Genomic DNA, 18,381 nt, shown 5'->3' on the forward strand with positions numbered 1-18,381 from the left:
AATGTGGATGTTCAAGCCACATACGTCAGCGTTATACTCCTCCCAAACGGAAGTACGTCACTCGCCGGTGATCTTTCACCCAGGTGTCTCGTCGGGTCTTAAAACGCACTGCTGCTGCCAGCGAAAACGCAGCAAACAGTAAATTCTGTTTTTTGTATCATAAATTTATATCAGAATTGCAAATTTTATAGACAGCAGATATGTTAATCCCTCTCCATTGCTTCTCTGTTCTACCCATCCTGAGGCATCCAGAAACTATACCAGCCCTGATCGTCTTCCGTGCGATGAAGATTTTGGACCACTGAGATGAGGCCGACCCAGCGAACCCTGAGGCATCCAGACATCTACCAGCAACAGTTAGATTCTGCTATACTAAAAAGATGTGAACTCCATGTGATCTTTTGCATCTATACAACATTTGTTAGACTGTATATTTATAATCACACCCTCCAGTGTCACCCATATGTGGATGAGGTTCCCCTTTGAGTCTGGTTCCTCTCAAGGTTTCTTCCTTACCATCTAAGGGAGTTTTCCCTCCCCACTGCTGCCTGAGTCACCTCAGACTTGCTCATTGGGGATAAATACATACACATTGTGAACTAAATCTATCTAATTTAATCTTGAATTTTGTATTCTATTAATCTTTATATTATACTTATAATAACCCTTTGTTCTATGTTTATGTTCTGTAAAAAGCGCCATACAAATAAACTTGAATTGAATTGAATAACTGTTGTAACAAGTTTTTTCGTCTTCTTTTTGATTGCATTCGGAAGACCGCACACACCAAAGCGTGTTCCATTTCAATTACCCTGGAAATGAGGTAAAATATATTTGCATTTTGGGCGGGAGCAGAAAGATCGGATTGATATCCGATTCGCCAAGAAGCATTTATGTGGCCTAATGTAAATGGAACAGTTTTAACAGATCAGACAGCTATCGGATCAGAGAAAACACATGAAGTGACCAGGTGTAAAAAGGCCCTATCTGAGCATGTGAAGGAGTCTTACATCAGGAGACAGAACAGAATAAGACTGTGGGGGTTTTTCCAGTGACACCGGCAGGCAGAAGTGGCCCGTTCTTAGTCGTCCGTTCTGCAGCATAGGAATCCACTGGAAAAGAAAAGGAGTAACGGCAGAACGGGTTTTACAATTAAACTTAGTCAAACATGCTTCAACCATGTAGATGTGAGTGATGATGTGCGTACCGTGTATCCGACGGGTGTCTCGAGAGGAGTGTTTTGTTTCTGCTGACAGCTGACGTGGTAGAATGTGAACAGGATGTGATGGTGGTCGTTCAGGGAGGCTGGCAGCTTAATTTTGATTTCATCATGGAAATCTGGAGAGCTGGAAAAGTATAAGAGACATATCAACAAGTAAGAATTAAAGAAAAGCCTCAAATATCTACTGTATATATATATATATATATACAACTCTGGTTTATTTGCAAGTGACATTACGTTTCAAAAAAAGAAGGGGAAAAAAGGCTAATAAAAAAATTCAAGACACACACAGAAAAATAAATAAATAATAATAATAATAAAAAAATTTCACCGGAAATATTTAACTATAAAACCTTTTCCCAAAATGGCTGCTTCGGTTCAATACAATGTAATATAATGTAATGGAAAGGAATGTAGGTAAATCAATAAATGCAAAGAATTTAGCAATGAAAAAGTCATGAACTGTTTCAGATGAACTGCGGTTCAGAGTGTGTGCTGGGGTGAGAGAGATTGTAATATTTACGCTCTCACAACTTCCAATAGCTTCCTGAGTGTAATATCAGCTGATAAAGTTTAAAACCTAGTGCCATCTTCTGTGATTGGGTCTTGTGAAATAAAGATGACAGGGTTCACTAGAACAGCACAGAACACGAGGACAGTCATTAAATAATCTCTTTTCCACAGCAGCTCGATATTCATTGATTGTAACTCACCGGTTGTGATAGACCACCGCAGTGTATGCCTCTTTTGAAAACTCTCCACAGCTGGATTTACCAAAGATTACCTACACAACAAGAAAGCAGTAAGTATGGATTAATGTAGCATGAAATTTCAATTTTTGTTTGTTTTATTAATTCACTAATGGTGCTTTATGTAACGGTTATAATACGCAGTGTTATCTATAAAAGTATCTCAACCACAATCCAGAGCACAGGTTTATACTGTATTAACGCGCTCATTATTGTTTCTATAGCAACAACTCATTCCCAGGGAGTGTACAGTACGTGCGCCGCATCTAAAGTTAATGATGCAATACAAATGTGGTGTTATTTAACAGAGAAAAGACATCGATATGGTGATGATTACGGTAAGGAGTCTTCGGTGTCTGTGATTTCACTGGAAACATGTTTGAACGTTGGAAAGTCTACAGACAGGGAACTTTGCACTTTAGAGTTTTCTCTGTAAAAAGCTGTAATTATTTATTTTATTAATAATTATAATAATTATTCCAGCAAGGAAATGACTATCACTAGTGTAACAAGAAAAACTAACTTCTAAATGCTTCTCGGAAACTACAAATGGATATAAAGTATGATGTTTTAATTAAAAAAAAAAATCATTAACAAAATACTGTGGTATAAAAGAAATAAAACACGCTGTAATTGACATCTGGCAGAATATTTTCCTATAACAGCAGGACATGTCGCCTTTTATTCCTGACATAATTTACGAAGGCTCCTTACAAGACAACTCAATATAGATGTACACGATCTAGTCAGCTTGTGCATCATCACTTACAGGCATGGCATTGCTGTGGTCCTCCCCATTCATAAACTGCACCTTCACTGTGATGTTACGAGCAGAGCCTTGGCGGTTGGCGAAATTCAGACTCTGTGGGTTGATGTACAGCAGGTTCCTAATAAGAACAACAAAAAACAAAAACAAAGGAGAACGATGCTTAATTACTATGACTGTGTCCTGAAGTGTTTATTCCACTTATATCAAATCATATCATTTTTTATTTAAATTTACTATTAAATAAAGATCCCACATTATATGCAAGAAGCATTATTAGTTCCAGGTTATCACTTACACACATGCAGCTATAATCACTCAGACAATATATGTAGATTATTAGCAAGAACCCACAGAATCTGTACAATCTGTGAAGGAGGGTTTTTACCATAGGAATAATAATAATAGGAATAATAGGAAGCAGCTTTTATTTCTCACCTACACATTGTTGTCCAGTGAAAATCATTTCTCAGCATATCCAAGCTAAGCTCTGGGCTGCCGATTCAAGGATCTGCCACTATTGGGCCCTTGAGCGAGGCCCTTAAACCTCACTGATCCGGTGGCGCTGCATCATGTCTGACCCTGCGCTCTGACACCTTACCTGACTGCTACCAAAGTTGGTATATGCTATGCAGAGAAAGAACTTCCCTGTACTGTAGTGTACTATATATGTCATAAAATAAAAGGCTTTTATTTGACTTAAGGGCCCAACAGGGGCAGTAACCCAGAGCTTTAACTGTTGAGCCTTCACTAATGTATTAAAAGCAGTTTAAGATAAAGCGGATTAAGATGAAGCTTTGATTTAAATCAGTACACCTGTCAGAGCTGTTGTTTTATTCCACAATGCTGTGGAATAATTTCATATATACACGAGTTTGATATTTAGCACAAGCTTTTACTGGATCTTTAATGTATTGCAAAAATTGCTCTATGATCAGGACATTTGTAACAATGATAAATCCCTGAAAAAGGCTTTAAAAAAAAAAAGAGAGAGGGAGCGGCTTTGGAAATGGAAAGTGACTAAAAACTCAAAATAGACTGTGGTTTAGTGGAACATAGGACCTAAGACTGCTTCAGATCAGACTATACAGGAATGTATACATTGGGTGACAGGTCACAGAAACCACAATGACATGAAGCTCATCCCTCTGGGAGCAAAAGGGTCATAAACATTCTCCACAAAGCACTCGTCTCCCATGCACTCACTGTCTCTCGCTCTCCCTGTATCTGATGCTGCTAACCACTTCAATGTCTATCTCACGCTCTTCCTGATCTGTTGCTCTGGAAGCTCCAAAAGCAAGAGGAACGTTTGTGTTAGTTTATAGTTATAGCTGTTTAAACAAGACTAGATTTAATTAAACAAACACTATATTTATCATAATCTGTTCTTTGTGTAGTCTTTCAGGGGGCTTTATACACCTGGTCACTTCATGCGTTTTCTTTAATCAGATAGCTATCCGATGGTAAAAAGACCAGGTGTAAATGCCCTCCGAAACGTTTTCGAGACGGATATAAATCCGCTCGTTCAAACCACTTCAGGAGGTGGTCTGGGACGCATTTCAGATGAAACTGGACAGGTGTAAATGCATGTGGTTGTTCAAGCCACATACGTCAGTGCTATAAGATGGGGCCTTTTTACACCTGGTCACTTCATGTGTTTTCTCTGATCCGATAGCTATCTGATTTGTTAAAACTGTTCCATTTACATTAGGCCACATAAATGCGTCTCGGTGAATCGGATATCAATCCGATCTTTCTACTCCCGCCCAAAATGCAAATATATTTTACCTCATTTCCGGGGTAACTGAAATGTAACACGCTTTGGTGTGTGCGGTTGCTGCAAAAAAACAGCATTTACTGTTTGCTGCATTTTCGCTGGCGGCAGCAGTGCATTTTAAGACCCAACGAGACGCCTGGGTGTAAGATCGGAGCCAGCGCTGGTGGGAAAACATATTTGTTTCTGTACTTCCGTTTGGGAGGAGTAAAGTGCTGACGTATGTGGCTTGAACATCCACATGCATTTACACCTGTCCAGTTTCATCTGAAATGCGTCCCAGACCTCCTCCTGAAGTGGTTTGAACCATCGGATTTATATCCGTCTTTTTAAGATCGGATAGCTATCTGATCACAGAAAACGCATGAAGTGACCAGGTGTAAAAACCCTCACGCATTATGTGGCCTAATGTAAATGGAACAGTTTTAACAAATTAGACAGCTATCGGATCAGATGTTAAAAGGTGTAAAAAGGCCCTCAGATGCAGGTCAGGTTTCTATACTTTAATCTCCTCTATTGACAGACGCATTCTTATTAGTCAGAGATAAAAGTCTATCCAAAGTTAGGCCACAGAGAAAGCACACACAGACACACACACAGACACACACACAGACACACACGAGCGCAGATAGACACACACACAGACACACACACACAGACAGACACACACACAGAGACAGACACACACACAGAGACAGACACACACACAGAGACAGACACACACGCGTGCAGACAGACAGACAGACAGACACACACACACACACAGACAGACACGCAAACAGACAGACAGACACACACGACAGACAGACACACACGACAGACACACACGACAGACAGACAGACAGACAGACAGACAGACACACACAGACAGACACACACACAGACAGACACACACACACACAGACAGACAGACACACACACACACAGACAGACACACACACACACAGACAGACACACACACAGACAGACAGACACACACACAGACAGACAGACACACAGACAGACACACAGACAGACAGACACACACACAGACACACAGACAGATACACACACAGACAGATACACACACAGACAGACACACACACAGACAGACACACACAGACAGACACACACAGACAGACACACACAGACAGACACACACACAGACAGACAGACACACACAGACAGACAGACACACATACAGACACACAGACAGACAGACAGACACACAGACAGATACACACACAGACAGACACACACAGAGACAGACAGACACACACACAGACAGACAGACACACACACAGACAGACAGACACACATACAGACACACAGACAGACAGACACACACACAGAGACAGACAGACACACAGACAGACACACACACGCACAGACAGACACACAGACAGACAGACACACAGACGAGTAAATTGAGAGCTAATATGATACTCAAAGCAAATTTACAGAACATAAACATAGAACAAAAGGTTAATATAAAGATCAATATAAAGATTAATAGAATATAAAATTCAAGATTAATATTAGATGGATATAGTTCACAATATGTATGTATATATCCCCAATGAGCAAGTCTGAGGTGACTCAGGCAGCAGTGGGGAGGGAAAACTCCCTTAAATGATGAAGGAAGAAACCTTGAGAGGAACCAGACTCAAAGGGGAACCTCATCCTCATATGGGTGACACTGGGAGGTGTGATTATAAATATACAGTCTGACAGATGAAGACCGTTCTTCTAATTCAAAGAAAAGCTAAATAAGACAAAGAAATTTAATGTTAACCAAGATATTTAGTGTGACAGCCAATCCTTTCCCTATTCTATGGATTTTTCTTTCATATTTTGGACTGCTGGAATCTTGTTGGATATAAGGACACCGTGAGAGTCAGCGACACCACTTTTCTTTCCCCAAAAGTCTGCCCATTTTAACACACAGACACCACTGAAACATTCCTTTTTTACTTTAAGACTGTAATAACTCTCAGTGAACCTTGGTGAAGTTCCTTAAACTACCCCAGCACTTTTATTTTTACTTCTCTCCTCCAACATTGGTGAGGATCTTCACACGCATGTGGAATGCTGATTCAGCAGGCCATTAAATCAAGCAAAGAGATGTAAAGTGTGCACTTTTATTATTAATTTCCACCCGACTTCCATCTCTGTGATGATGAGATCGACCAGCAAGATGATTCATTAGTGCTCCTGTGGCACTGCTTGATGCTGCAGTGGAGCCTCAGGATCAGTGAGATGGATTATGGATGTGTGGTGACAGGTTTTGGTGGGCTATAAGGGGGGGTGGATGTGCATGCCTGCTATAATTTGTTTGCTCCATCCCTCTGGGGATGTTTTTTTCCTCTGATTGTCGGGGTCAGATACAGCTGCACAATCCGTTTAATGATCAACAAATTCTCCCTCCCCTTCTTGGCTAGGGGTATAAATTGAAGGTCGCCCGGCTTTGCATTCTGTCGTGCACACTCCTGGAGAGAGGAAAAGCAAAAGAAGCAAGGGAGAGAACTCAAGTAGAGATAGTAGATCAGATAGTGCCAAATAGTCAAAAATGAAGCTTGTCTGCTTGTTCTTCCTGGGGAGCATGTGCACCATTAATGCGGCTCGTCGTGTACAAACAGCCACAGAGCCGCCGTTTCTTCACAATCCACAGCCGACCGAAGCAAAGTCGAGCTTTGCTATGCTGGACGACGTGCGGCTGCTGGCTAACGGTCTCCTCCAACTGGGGCAAAGCTTGCGAGAGTTTGTGCACAAGACCAAGGCGCAAATCAACGACATCTTTCAAAAGCTGAACATCTTCGACCGCTCTTTCTACCAGCTCTCCGTCGTGACCAGTGAAATCAAAGAGGAGGAAGAAGAGCTCAAAAAAACAACCTCGTTCCTCAAGGCCAACAACGACGAAATTAGGAACATGTCACTGGAAATCAACTCCAAGGTCAACAACATTCTGCAGGAGCGTGTGCAGCTTCAGAGCCAAGTCGGGAATCTGGAAGAAAAGCTGCAAGGCCTGAGCCAAAGCGTAGTCCCTTTAGAACAGCTCCAAGAGATCACTGCTCTGAAGGTAGGTCTATCATTTGTTTTCATAATTTGCAAGTTGCTAGAAAAAAAGAATAATAAATGCGAACCAAATTGTAAATTGAAGAGAACTGATTTTTTCCCCCCACAGGATGTGATTGATACTCAAGAAAAAACCATCAAAGACCTACTGAAATCTGTAAAAGAACAGCATGAACAGCTTAGCTCACAACAAAACAAAATCAAAAGCCTGGAGGAGAAGGTAGAGAAAAGATAAAACAACCCAAACAATCTGATCTAAGAGATGTAGCTTATTTCCGCTGAGCGAACGAGGCTTACTTAATCTTGCTATGCTTTCTTCCAGATCAATTACGACTTGCTACAAGACACCACTGAAAAAATTGCAGATTCCTTCCAAGAGGTTCCAAACCTTCTCAAATATCTGACAAGTAACTCAACAAACACAAGTACCAACACGAATGGTAAGTCGGGGGCTGCTACTCACTGAAGGTTCACCTTTCGTGCCGTTCGGCATGGTGTACTAATAACGAGTTTGTTACAGATCTTCCCGCAGACTGCAGTGAAGTGTTCCATACAGGCCAGAGAAAGAGTGGAGTTTACCCAATCAAACCCAATGAGTCCGAGCCATTCGATGTGTACTGCGAGATCAGCTCGGGTAGGAGAACAAACACATTTCAACCAACACCACTAGTAGGAATATTTTTCTATACTATTGTCCTTACATGTGGTTTCATTTCTGTGCATGCAAAACTAAACAGCTTACATTTAGGCTTTTACTTCTTTACCTAAAAAAAGAAACCGGTTAATAATCTTTAGTTAGCACCATAAACATTTTCAGCAATAGGTTAGAAGTGTAAAACACTTTTTTTTGTAAAAACATTTTCTTTCTAAAATGATTTTTACGACTTTACCCTAAATTACTGTTTTTGCAGGAAGAGCAGCCACGGTTATTCAACGGCGAGTGGATGGTGCAGTAGACTTTGATCAGACTTGGGACAAATATGAGCTTGGTTTTGGAAATCTGGAGAGTAAGTAGTCCACTTGATATACAGAAAGAAATCGAACAAATCAGTAATTGTTGTTAAACCATTTTTTTTTTTGGATCAAGATTGCAATTCTCTTAATGCACTGCAGATGAATTTTGGCTTGGCTTGGCAAAGATCTACTCCATTGCCAGACAGGGAGAATACATTCTCAGCATTGAGCTGGAGGACTGGAAGGATGAGAGAAGATTCATTGAGTACATGTTCACTCTGGAAGGTCCTGCATCTCATTACACTATCCATCTGACGCATCTGTCTGGGAACCTGCCTGATGCCATGAGCAACCACACTGGCATGATGTTCTCAACCAAAGATAAAGACAACGATAATCTTGAGGAGTTTAGCTGTGCTCGCAACTACTCAGGTAGCGACACGAAGATTTACGGATTTCAAAGTGTCCCGGTTATGTGCAGCAGTCCAATGTCGAACATTAAAGTAACTTGATTTTTCCTTTTTCAGGTGGTTGGTGGTTTGACGCATGCGGTGGCACCAATCTAAACGGCCGCTACACCTGGATGCGGACAAAGAGCCGTACTCTGCGCAGAAAAGGGATCTACTGGAGACCTGGCAAGGGAAGCAATTACACCATCAAATCCACAAAGATCTCCATTAGGCCTTCATCCCAGTTCCAGTGAACCTGACTAATTTAAGGCGACCCTCAACCAACCAAAATGATCACATAAGCAACAATGACTTTGGCCGACACAAGCTACGCCTTTCTCCTACACTTTGTCCAAAGGTGCTGGAGCATGTCGTTCAAGCATGGTGCAATGTACAGATATTGCATGTGTAGTTTTGCTACAGCTTTTTACTTTTTAAATTATTTAGAAAATTGCTTGTGGAGAATTTAAACAGAGCTGAATATACTTTAGGAAAATGAACACATTTTACGCTTATCGTGCCAAATTTTGTAACCTATCTTTGCAACTCTATATAACACCCGCACAATCAAACTAGTTTCACAAAGCATCCGTGTTAAATAATTCACGTTCTCGTTTTTATACTCCATTTTAACTTAATACCATATTTAAGCCATGTTTATGTTTTGTGCTAGTCAAGAAACATGGTGCTCTTTTTACGTTACTGAGTCATATTGACTCCTGGTTACATAATGTACACAACTGTACAGTAAATGTTTGTTTACAGATTTGTCCTGAAAAACAGTAAGGTGCACAATTTTCATAACGAAATAAATGAATCCACACCAAAAATTTTGTCTTGAAGTGTTGAAACTGAAGCTGTTTAAGGACTAATTACAGGACTTCATGAATGTTCCACAGCCGTAAATGTGTAATAATAAATGGATGTAAAGGTGGATATAAAGTGTAATGTTTTGCTCTTTATGGAACAAAGAAGTTTTTTTTTGTTTTGTTTTGTTTTTTTCAAAAATAATTTGACAAAAAGAAAAGAAACACTTTGGGATTTGCTGTAAATTTAAAATAATCAACCTCTGGGTGGTAACTCTCTCTGTCAGGCTGGATTCCAGCACCCCAGCAGTGATTTCTTTTACAGCAGGAAATATTTTATTCCATACTTACAAAAAAAAAACAAAAAAAAAAACTATAAAGCTTTGGGTTGTTGATCAGATGATCAGTGTTCATGCCCCAGTACTGCCAAGCTGCCACTGCTGGGTCCTTGAGCAAGGCCCTTAACTCTCACTGCTCCAGTGGTGCTGTATCATAACTAACCCTGCGCTCTGACCCCAAAGAAAGACTTTCACTGTGCTTTAATGTATATGTGACAAAATAAAAGCTTATATACTATTAGCCCCAATAACGTTAATAATTTATTATTTGAATAACTTTTAATCAATGGCTATATTATTATTTACATATACATTTAATATACTACATTTATACACCATCTGCCATATTTGGGTAACTCTATATATTACATAATGAATATAACATTATATAATTTTAGCATGCCCGAGCGAGCGGACTGTCAGCTTTGCTATCTACCGCCGAACAAGGACAAGCATTGCAGATGACTGTGTCAACATAACCCCATATGAGGCCTTGACTAAAATAGCAGTTTGAACCAGTCAGTTTGGAAGCTGTAGCAAGGCCATGATGTTGTGTAACAGTATTTGAAAAGATGAATTAAAATATTGCTCAGTGGTCACAATTCTGGGCTAATGACCACACAGTCCCAGGATGCCCCTCTGCTGGACCACTGATTGAGCCATGTTGTGCCTGATCCTGTACTCTCAGTCCAAAATAAATAAAACCTTTAGAGTTTAAACAATTGATAATATACAGCAAAAAACAGACACGAGTACACCCACGTGTAAGATCACTTAAATGACAAATGAGTCAAAATGATCATCTCTCATCAATTGCAATAGTTCTAAGTGGACAAGGAGAGTATTTTCTCTTACGACAAATAAAACAAGCTTTAGAAAGACAAAATGTGTAGCTCAGCTATCTAACTTGGGACTCTGTATATATTATATATCTGTATATATTGTGTGCACAAGTTGGGGAGAAGATGTTTATAGATGGCACCATGAATGCCAGTGGATATACCAAAAATTCTGGCTTCTAGTCTCCAGAAGCTTGGCAAAAGAGGAATAATCCAGCAAGTTAATGATCTAAAGCATGGTGTTAAAAATCATGTATCTGTTTCCAAAGAAGAATAAAGTGGCCTGGCAATGTATATCTTCCAACAGAATGCCTTAAAAACAAAGGCAAAGAAACACAACCACTCCAGCAAAGAGCAGCTTAAAAAAGAAAAAGATAATAAGAAAAATGGCAGAACAGCTCTGCAGAAATGTGTGCAAGAAAATTCATAGATTTAAATTACATCATTTCTGCTACTATGGCATTTTGGCTCTTTCTGAGATGTTAGCATGTGTATATATACACATTAAAAACATTTTAATTTCATAGATCATTTGAAAAAGATTTTGGTTTTATTTATTTACTTGGATCTTCTAATATTGTTAAAATAAACATAAAATGGTGATATGCATTGCTATTTAAAAAAAAATCAGTTTTTCATGGGGTGTCCAAATTTATTCACATGACTGTATCTATCTCTCTTATATATATATATATATATATATATATATATATATATATATACACACACACACACACACAGTACAGACCAAAAGTTTGGACACACCTTCCAAAAGTTTGGACACACCACCTTTTCAACAGGACAATGACCCCAAACACACCTCCAGGCTGTGTAAGGGCTATTTGACCATGAAGGATGCTATAGTCGCCGGACCTGACGTCACCGGACCTGAACCTAATCGAGATGGTTTGGGGTGAGCTGGACCGCAGAGTGAAGGGAAAAGGGCCAACAAGTGCTAAGCATCTCTGGGAACTCCTTCAAGACTGTTGGAAGACCATTTCAGGTGACGACCTCTTGAAGCTCATCAAGAGAATGCCGAGTGTGCAAAGCAGTAATCAAAGCAAAAGGTGGCTACTTCGAAGAACCTAGAATATGACATATTTTCAGTTGTTTCACACTTTTTTGTTATGTACGTATATAATTTCACATGTGTTAATTCATAGTTTTGATGCCTTCAGTGTGAATCTACAAGTCGTGAAAATAAAGAAAACTCTTTGAATGAGAAGGTGTGTCCAAACTTTTGGTCTGTACTGTGTGTGTGTGTGTGTGTATATATATATATATATATATATATATATATATATATATATATATATATATATATATATATATAATTTATAAAATTACCTATAGGTGGATCACATCAGGTGGCAATTATTAGAACACTGTTACAGAGCATGCTGAAGAAAGAAAACCTTCTCTTTAACTTTTAGGAGAACCGCCCATATTTCTAAGAATTTTCTTAGACTTTTATCACTAGGAGTAACACTTTCATAAATACAGGCACTGAATCTCAGTACTAAAAGGTGTACTGACTTTTGTTGCACATAATTTTACACAAAGTACTGTTCAACTTTTGGATTGAACTTGGAATCATTTGACATTTAAGTGTTAATCCACAGAGGGGTACTTCACTTCTAACAGACACCGTGTAAATATTTTTAAACAGATTGCAAAATCTACGTGATCGTTCTATATTTGGAAGAATCTGAGTTCGGCTGTTGTACCTGTACGTGGTGTTGGGCACATAAATGTCCTTGGCAGGGAACTCCAGGATCTCCCTGGTGGGCCGTACCCGAGTGTCAGGATAAGGTTTGACCTGGAGGAGCTCTGGAGTCAGACAGTAGTGGGGGTTCTCAGGAGCAGGAGAAATGTCAATCTTCAGCTGAGCTATAACACAAATAAAATAATAATAATAATAATAATAATAATAATAATAATAATCAGCCTCCAGTTAGCAGGTTTATAGGAAGTCAAAGATATTAGTTGACTCGTGTAATATCAGCGGTTCAAATGCTGGGAAATTTCCTACAATGCACTTAGTGAGACCGATAACTATTAATTATACCACAAAGTCTTAAAACTAATACTTTAGATAAGCTAAACAGTCCTGAAAATATATGTAATTAATTGAGTATATTGTACTTGTTTTTTTTATTATTATTATTCCTCTCAAGATTTTAAATCTTAAAACTTAAATGGTATTTTTAGACTTTGTACAAGCATAAGCGTATGTTTTGGATGAAAACCAGAAAGCTCTCCTGTGAGTCTCTCTGAAAAGGTGGTCTGATAAATACATTAAATACAAATGCATTACTGAGAATAAACGTGTGGGTGTAGACAAAACTTTAGAAACTAAGAGAGTAATTACTGAATAAACACTAACATTAGCGTGATCACATTAACATAAACCTTGTGCTGGGAAAGTGTCAAAGCTGCGGTATATTAAACAGCATTGTGCTCTAATATTAAAGGAGAAAAATAATAACTAGATTTGTTGGCTTTGACAAAGCAAATATCCGCAAAGGCCGGTGTTTTTTGGAGGCGAGTGGACATAAGGATCAGTGTTACATTTGGAGGCAAGTGGACAGAAAGCTAGGGTGGTAAAACATTTGGAGGCAAGTGGAGATGAGCATGTGACATCATCCGAATACTCTTGAGGAAGTTCCCCACATTGGGCAGAGTGTCTTGATATGTCACATGTCCATTTTGTGCTAATTTTTGATTTTCACGTGACATCACGTGACATCACCAGAATACACGTGAGGTAATTCCCCTCATTGGGCTGAGTGTTTTGATATATGATATGCCCATGTTGTGCTAATTTTTTATTTTCGCATGACGTCACGTGACATCAAAATACCCGTGAGGAAGTTCCCCTCATTGTTCTGAGTGTTTTGATGTCATGTCCATGTTGTAGAAAGTTTTTTGATTTTGCGTATTTTGGGGGCAGGGCTGTGGGACAACCGAAAGGCCAGTCGGTACACCAATTTAAAACTTTGTTCAGAGTATCACCCTAACAGAGCTGGCCGAGTTTGGTGTAAACAGTTTGAAAGCTTGCCGAGTTATAAACCTCCAAAGTTTATAATGGGAGTCTATGGGGAAAAAAGGCCAATTTACCGAAGTACCGGTACTCGGACCGCTTAGAAAAGTAATAGCAACAAACTTCAGACCAGGGTCTACAACAAATCCGAATTTGGTGCATGTGGCTCGAAAGCCCTAGGAGGAGTTACTCTTGATAAATATTTGTCTAAGCTTAAATAGGAAAACAGAATGTTAGCTTCCACTAAGCCAACATAATAATGGCAATGACTCGAGAGAACAAATAGTGCAGTCTAAGGAAATGTAGATCATATTCAGTGGAATCACTATCATATTTCTCGATCGGGAATCAGGTGTGCGCTTGCATGCAAAGGAAAAAAAATTAAAATCTGCATTGTATTTATTTGAATGTTATCCTGAGAGATCATTGCACACTGCCTGTGTGTCTCTATGGACAGAGACATACTGCAGGAAAGGGAATAAATTCCTTCATCCAACACTGCTTACCTGCTTACCACAGCTTTAATGCTTTAATTTTATTTGCTTATGCCTTAATGCTTTCTTTTAATTGGGGTATAATTTTAAACCATCACTCGCAAGTGAAGACCTATGATAATATAATAATAGCTCATATACTCTGAAGGCACTTATTTATGATTCGTGGCAGCTGTCTGTCCTACTATTATACAGTTGCTGAGTTTCATTCAGTTAGTTGAATATTTGCTGTAAATTGCTTTTTTAACCTTATAGGAGACAAAATAAAACAAAGTGAATCTAGAAAATAATGGAACAGAATAAAAACCTTTGTTTTTAAAGAGCGAGGCAGAAGGTTAATGATTCATTATAAGTCTAGCTGTTTGATTTATAATATTAAGAATACGCTAAAACAGCCATAAATCCTGCAAAGACTTTGTAGCCTGACCTCGCTTAAGGAAATCTATCTGGCATTTCACAAACACATGTTGGCTCCTCTGGCTCTGTTATAAAAATGGATATCCGTACAGTCGTCTTAAACTGTAGTCACCTGTAATTGGTCTGAGTCTGCGTAACACTGAAGAGGGTCGCCTCATGTCGGCCAAGAACTTATAGAGATCCTCGTCACTTAGCCGATCGCCTTCCTACAACGAGCAAAAACATGCAATTAGTATAAATTAATGCTACAGATGACATCTTTATAATGTTATGAGATGTGGTGCCCTAAGGTGTTGGACTACTGGTCGGAAGGTGGTGGTCGGTGCTGCTTTTGTGTACTTGTCTTGTAGTGTTTTGTATCGTTTGTTTGCACTGTATTTTGTCTTGCACTGTTTGCACTTAATGTATCTAGGACAAGTCCTTAGCTCTGTGTTGCTCTATGGAGCTCTGACTTTGTTCCTTGTAGCACCACGGTCCTGGAGAAAAGTTGTCTCATTTCACTATGTCCTGCGTCAGCTATATATGGTTGAAATAACAATAAAAGCTTCTTGACTTGACGAGCTCAACCCCCAGGTCCACCAAGCTGCCATTGCTGGGCCCCTGAGCAAGGCCTTAACTCTCAATTGCTCAGTTGTATAAAAAAAATGAGATGAAAACGTATGTGGCGCTGGATAAGGGCATCTACCAAATGCTGTAAATGTAATGACTTATGAAGAATACATGTTTCATCCACTTGCTACTCAGCATTTTAAAAGTAAACCTAATGCAAAACAAAGAAACAGTTAACATAAATAATAAAACAAGGTCAGCAAATATTAGCACTTTAACGTATTTAGCATATTTTGAACCTTTTTACTTTACTGATGTCATTCAGTTATAGCAAGTTCTTTATGCACACTTTGCTGACTGGCCTCAGGGAAGACTGACCTGTTTGAAGAAGTTGGTGACGGTGAGTGTAGCAGGCCTAAAGCTGGTCAGATTGCAGTACTCATCCCCACTGGTGGTCCTCTCTAAAGAGCGCCGGCCCACAATGCTGGAGTTCCTCCGCTCAGACCAGGAACCCTTCCGCTCTGTATTAACATAGCGCAAAATCACTCACATACACACGTTAAAACAGAGCAAAGTTACTTTGTCCTTACTGAGTATGAAGCCAGAACATTTAACACAAATTTAAAACCTAATGAACATTTTTAATAACATAAACATTGCCATTTCCATTCAAAATTTTTATATTCCTCTAAAGCTGTTGTGTTCGACAATGTCCGATGTTAAAAATGTTATACAGATAAAACTGAATCGACATTATTTCATTCTTTCTTGTCTGTTGTCTTTAAGACCTTTAGCTAGTTAGTTGCTATAATTTACTGCCATGTCAGCTACTGAGGCTATCTTCCTGGCAAGAACGGTTAATAAGAACTAAAATAACCTAAAATCACAAAGAAATAAATATAGACAAATATAGATGACTTAAATTAAATTATTTACATTAATATATGACAGAAACTCTAAAACCTTTCCTGATGAGACCTTGTAAAATAGCCCTTTAAATGAATCGGCCTCATAAAATAACCTTTTGTGGTCATTATGCGCCGGACAGTCCAACAAAATATGCTTGACAGTAAGGGGAATGCTGCAGTACAAGCACTGGATTGGGTCTTCTCCTTTCAGCAAGTATTTATGTGTCAGTCTTGTATGCCCGATTCTACATCTGGTTAAGGTCACCTGATCGAACCTTGATTTCATAGGTATTAGAGACCTGTTAGTATTTTCTGGGTGTATTTCAAACAGTTTGTTATTCGACCATGCTTTCCATTCCTCTTGCCACTTATTTAGTACATAGCCACTGATAATAGGTCTCTTTAAGATCTTTAAAAGGAGAAAAAAAATACTTTCTAAATGCAAAGAGGTAATTCAGTATAACAGCACAATTCTCCAAATATTTAAAAACAAATAAATTAATAAAAGAAATGTATCTCTGAGGCTGTTTGTCTTCTGCAAGTGATTTATCCTAATCAGGGTCACAGAAGATCCAGTGCCTAGGAAAACTGGATGTGAGGCAGGAATATAGCTTGGATGGGATGCCGATATATTACAAGATACCTTGCAAACACAAATCACACACTCATTCACACCTACTTGTAGTTTAAAGTAACCTACTGGCATGTTTTTTTGGGTCAGGGAGGAAACCCTGGAGGTGTGAAGCACGAATGCTCCTGCTGTGCCAAAACTAATATTTATATGCACAGGGCTTTACTAATTCAAGAAGCATTTTTTACTCAGGCTACAACTGATGGTGTAAACTGGGCCCGTGCCCTCAGTCAACACTATGCAATTGGCTGAAAATGTCTATGGAATTATCAAAGAAAACGTCACATGGCATTATCATCAATCACAGTTCTGATAAAGCACTGAGTACTGAATGTATAGAATAAATTTGTACACATTACAAACTGTACCTTCATACAACATTTAAAGCTTGCATGTGAATGTCCATGAAGTAACTACATCTAAATGAATCTTTCTAATTCCAGAGGTTGTCACCAGCAGAGAAAGTATTTTGAGCAGTTGAGTAGGCTGACCTGGCAGTCCCATTTCCAGCTCTGTGTCTCTCTCCAGACTACCAGCGCTGTTGACGATATTCATCAGATGGATGGCGGTCCAAGCGAAGGGCATCCTGTAGCGACCGAGCCTCTGGCAGAACTGCTCCGACTGACCACGCAGCTTCTCCAGCTTCTCCTTATTCTGCAAAGAAATGATCACAAATCATGCTGTAGCAAATGAAGTTATCATTGCAAACAAAGAGGTAGAGGACGCGGGTGGATTTATTAATAAAAATTCTTACTTTTGCAGCATCCGACTCCTTGAAGACCATGTAAGGCTCTGCACATTCTCCTATATCTCCCTGCTGCAGGACCTTTTCAAGCTACACACAGAACAATAAAAATTAAAAACTTAAACCTGCTGCATATTTCAAGTCTCATTTTCTGCACACTATGTTGATGTCAGCAGTTCGTCTATTGCTCGGTTTCATTCAATTAGATGACAATATGAAGGCTAAAAAGAAACTAAACCTTGATGTAAGCAAAGAAATAAATAAATCTTGAAATGGATCATTTTAACTATAACAAAACAAAGACTCGTATTATACTACAGTTGAATACTCAATTCTAATTGGGATTTTCTGTTCTTTGAGATAAATAAATCCAAAGCCACTGTGCACATGTTTAAAAACTGTATCTGCTCACAACTTGAGGTAAAGAAGAGAAGAAAAGAGGACAAGACAAGAGAGAAGAAAAGACAATAGAAGACAATAGAAGAGAATAATATATATGCATATTTACATATTATACATTTACATTTACGGCATTTAGCAGACACCCTTATCTAGAGTGACTTACAACTGAGCAACTGAGGGTTAAGGGCCTTGCTCAGGGGCCCAGCAGTGGTAGCTTGATGGACCTGGGGTTCGAACCCAT

General features: G+C 39.1%; 2 protein-coding genes across 28 annotated transcripts in view; one reads left to right on the plus strand and one right to left on the minus strand.

Moving 5' to 3' along the window:
• dock7 (dedicator of cytokinesis 7) overlaps positions 1-18,381 on the minus strand; it is a 68,671-nt gene that overhangs the window by 31,722 nt on the left and 18,568 nt on the right. For all 26 annotated transcript variants that reach the window (XR_007140505.1, XM_047813102.1, XM_047813101.1 and 23 more), the window contains exons 10-18: positions 17,748-17,828; positions 17,485-17,647; positions 15,833-15,975; positions 15,018-15,111; positions 12,679-12,841; positions 2,741-2,858; positions 1,936-2,006; positions 1,208-1,346; positions 1,011-1,112 (exon numbers count right to left, since the gene is read on the minus strand). Coding sequence is in view for 25 of the 26 variants with exons in the window: in XM_047813102.1 (XP_047669058.1) it covers positions 1,011-1,112; positions 1,208-1,346; positions 1,936-2,006; positions 2,741-2,858; positions 12,679-12,841; positions 15,018-15,111; positions 15,833-15,975; positions 17,485-17,647; positions 17,748-17,828 (1,074 nt within the window). In the remaining variant the exon portion in view is untranslated. The remainder of the gene's footprint in view (positions 1-1,010; positions 1,113-1,207; positions 1,347-1,935; positions 2,007-2,740; positions 2,859-12,678; positions 12,842-15,017; positions 15,112-15,832; positions 15,976-17,484; positions 17,648-17,747; positions 17,829-18,381) is intronic.
• Positions 1,912-9,902, plus strand: angptl3 (angiopoietin-like 3). 2 transcript variants are annotated; one of them, XR_007140506.1, is made up of 9 exons: positions 1,912-2,024; positions 2,196-2,309; positions 6,932-7,569; positions 7,675-7,785; positions 7,888-8,005; positions 8,086-8,199; positions 8,477-8,572; positions 8,653-8,951; positions 9,047-9,527. XR_007140506.1 is itself a non-coding variant. In XM_027147377.2 (9 exons), exons 3-9 carry the CDS (start codon positions 7,060-7,062, stop codon positions 9,220-9,222), a joined length of 1,398 nt encoding a protein of 465 aa, XP_027003178.1. In that variant the 5' UTR covers positions 1,917-2,024; positions 2,196-2,309; positions 6,932-7,059; the 3' UTR covers positions 9,223-9,902. The 2 variants fall into 2 exon arrangements, 1 of the variants encoding a protein (XP_027003178.1); XM_027147377.2 differs by having other exon boundaries at positions 1,917-2,024; positions 8,679-8,951; positions 9,047-9,902.

The sequence above is a fragment of the Tachysurus fulvidraco genome, chromosome 5 (genome assembly GCF_022655615.1).
Source record: "Tachysurus fulvidraco isolate hzauxx_2018 chromosome 5, HZAU_PFXX_2.0, whole genome shotgun sequence".
NCBI lineage: Eukaryota > Metazoa > Chordata > Actinopteri > Siluriformes > Bagridae > Tachysurus > Tachysurus fulvidraco.

What these genes read in the sequence shown, in the direction of transcription:
- angptl3 (XM_027147377.2), top strand. Translation starts at nt 7,060, where the DNA reads ATGAAGCTTGTCTGCTTGTTCTTCCTGGGGAGCATGTGCACCATTAAT. An exon ending in TCAAAAGCCTGGAGGAGAAG is followed by an intron (nt 7,786 to 7,887) that starts GTAGAGAAAAGA and finishes GCTTTCTTCCAG; the next exon opens with ATCAATTACGACTTGCTACA. An exon ending in CACAAGTACCAACACGAATG is followed by an intron (nt 8,006 to 8,085) that starts GTAAGTCGGGGG and finishes AGTTTGTTACAG; the next exon opens with ATCTTCCCGCAGACTGCAGT.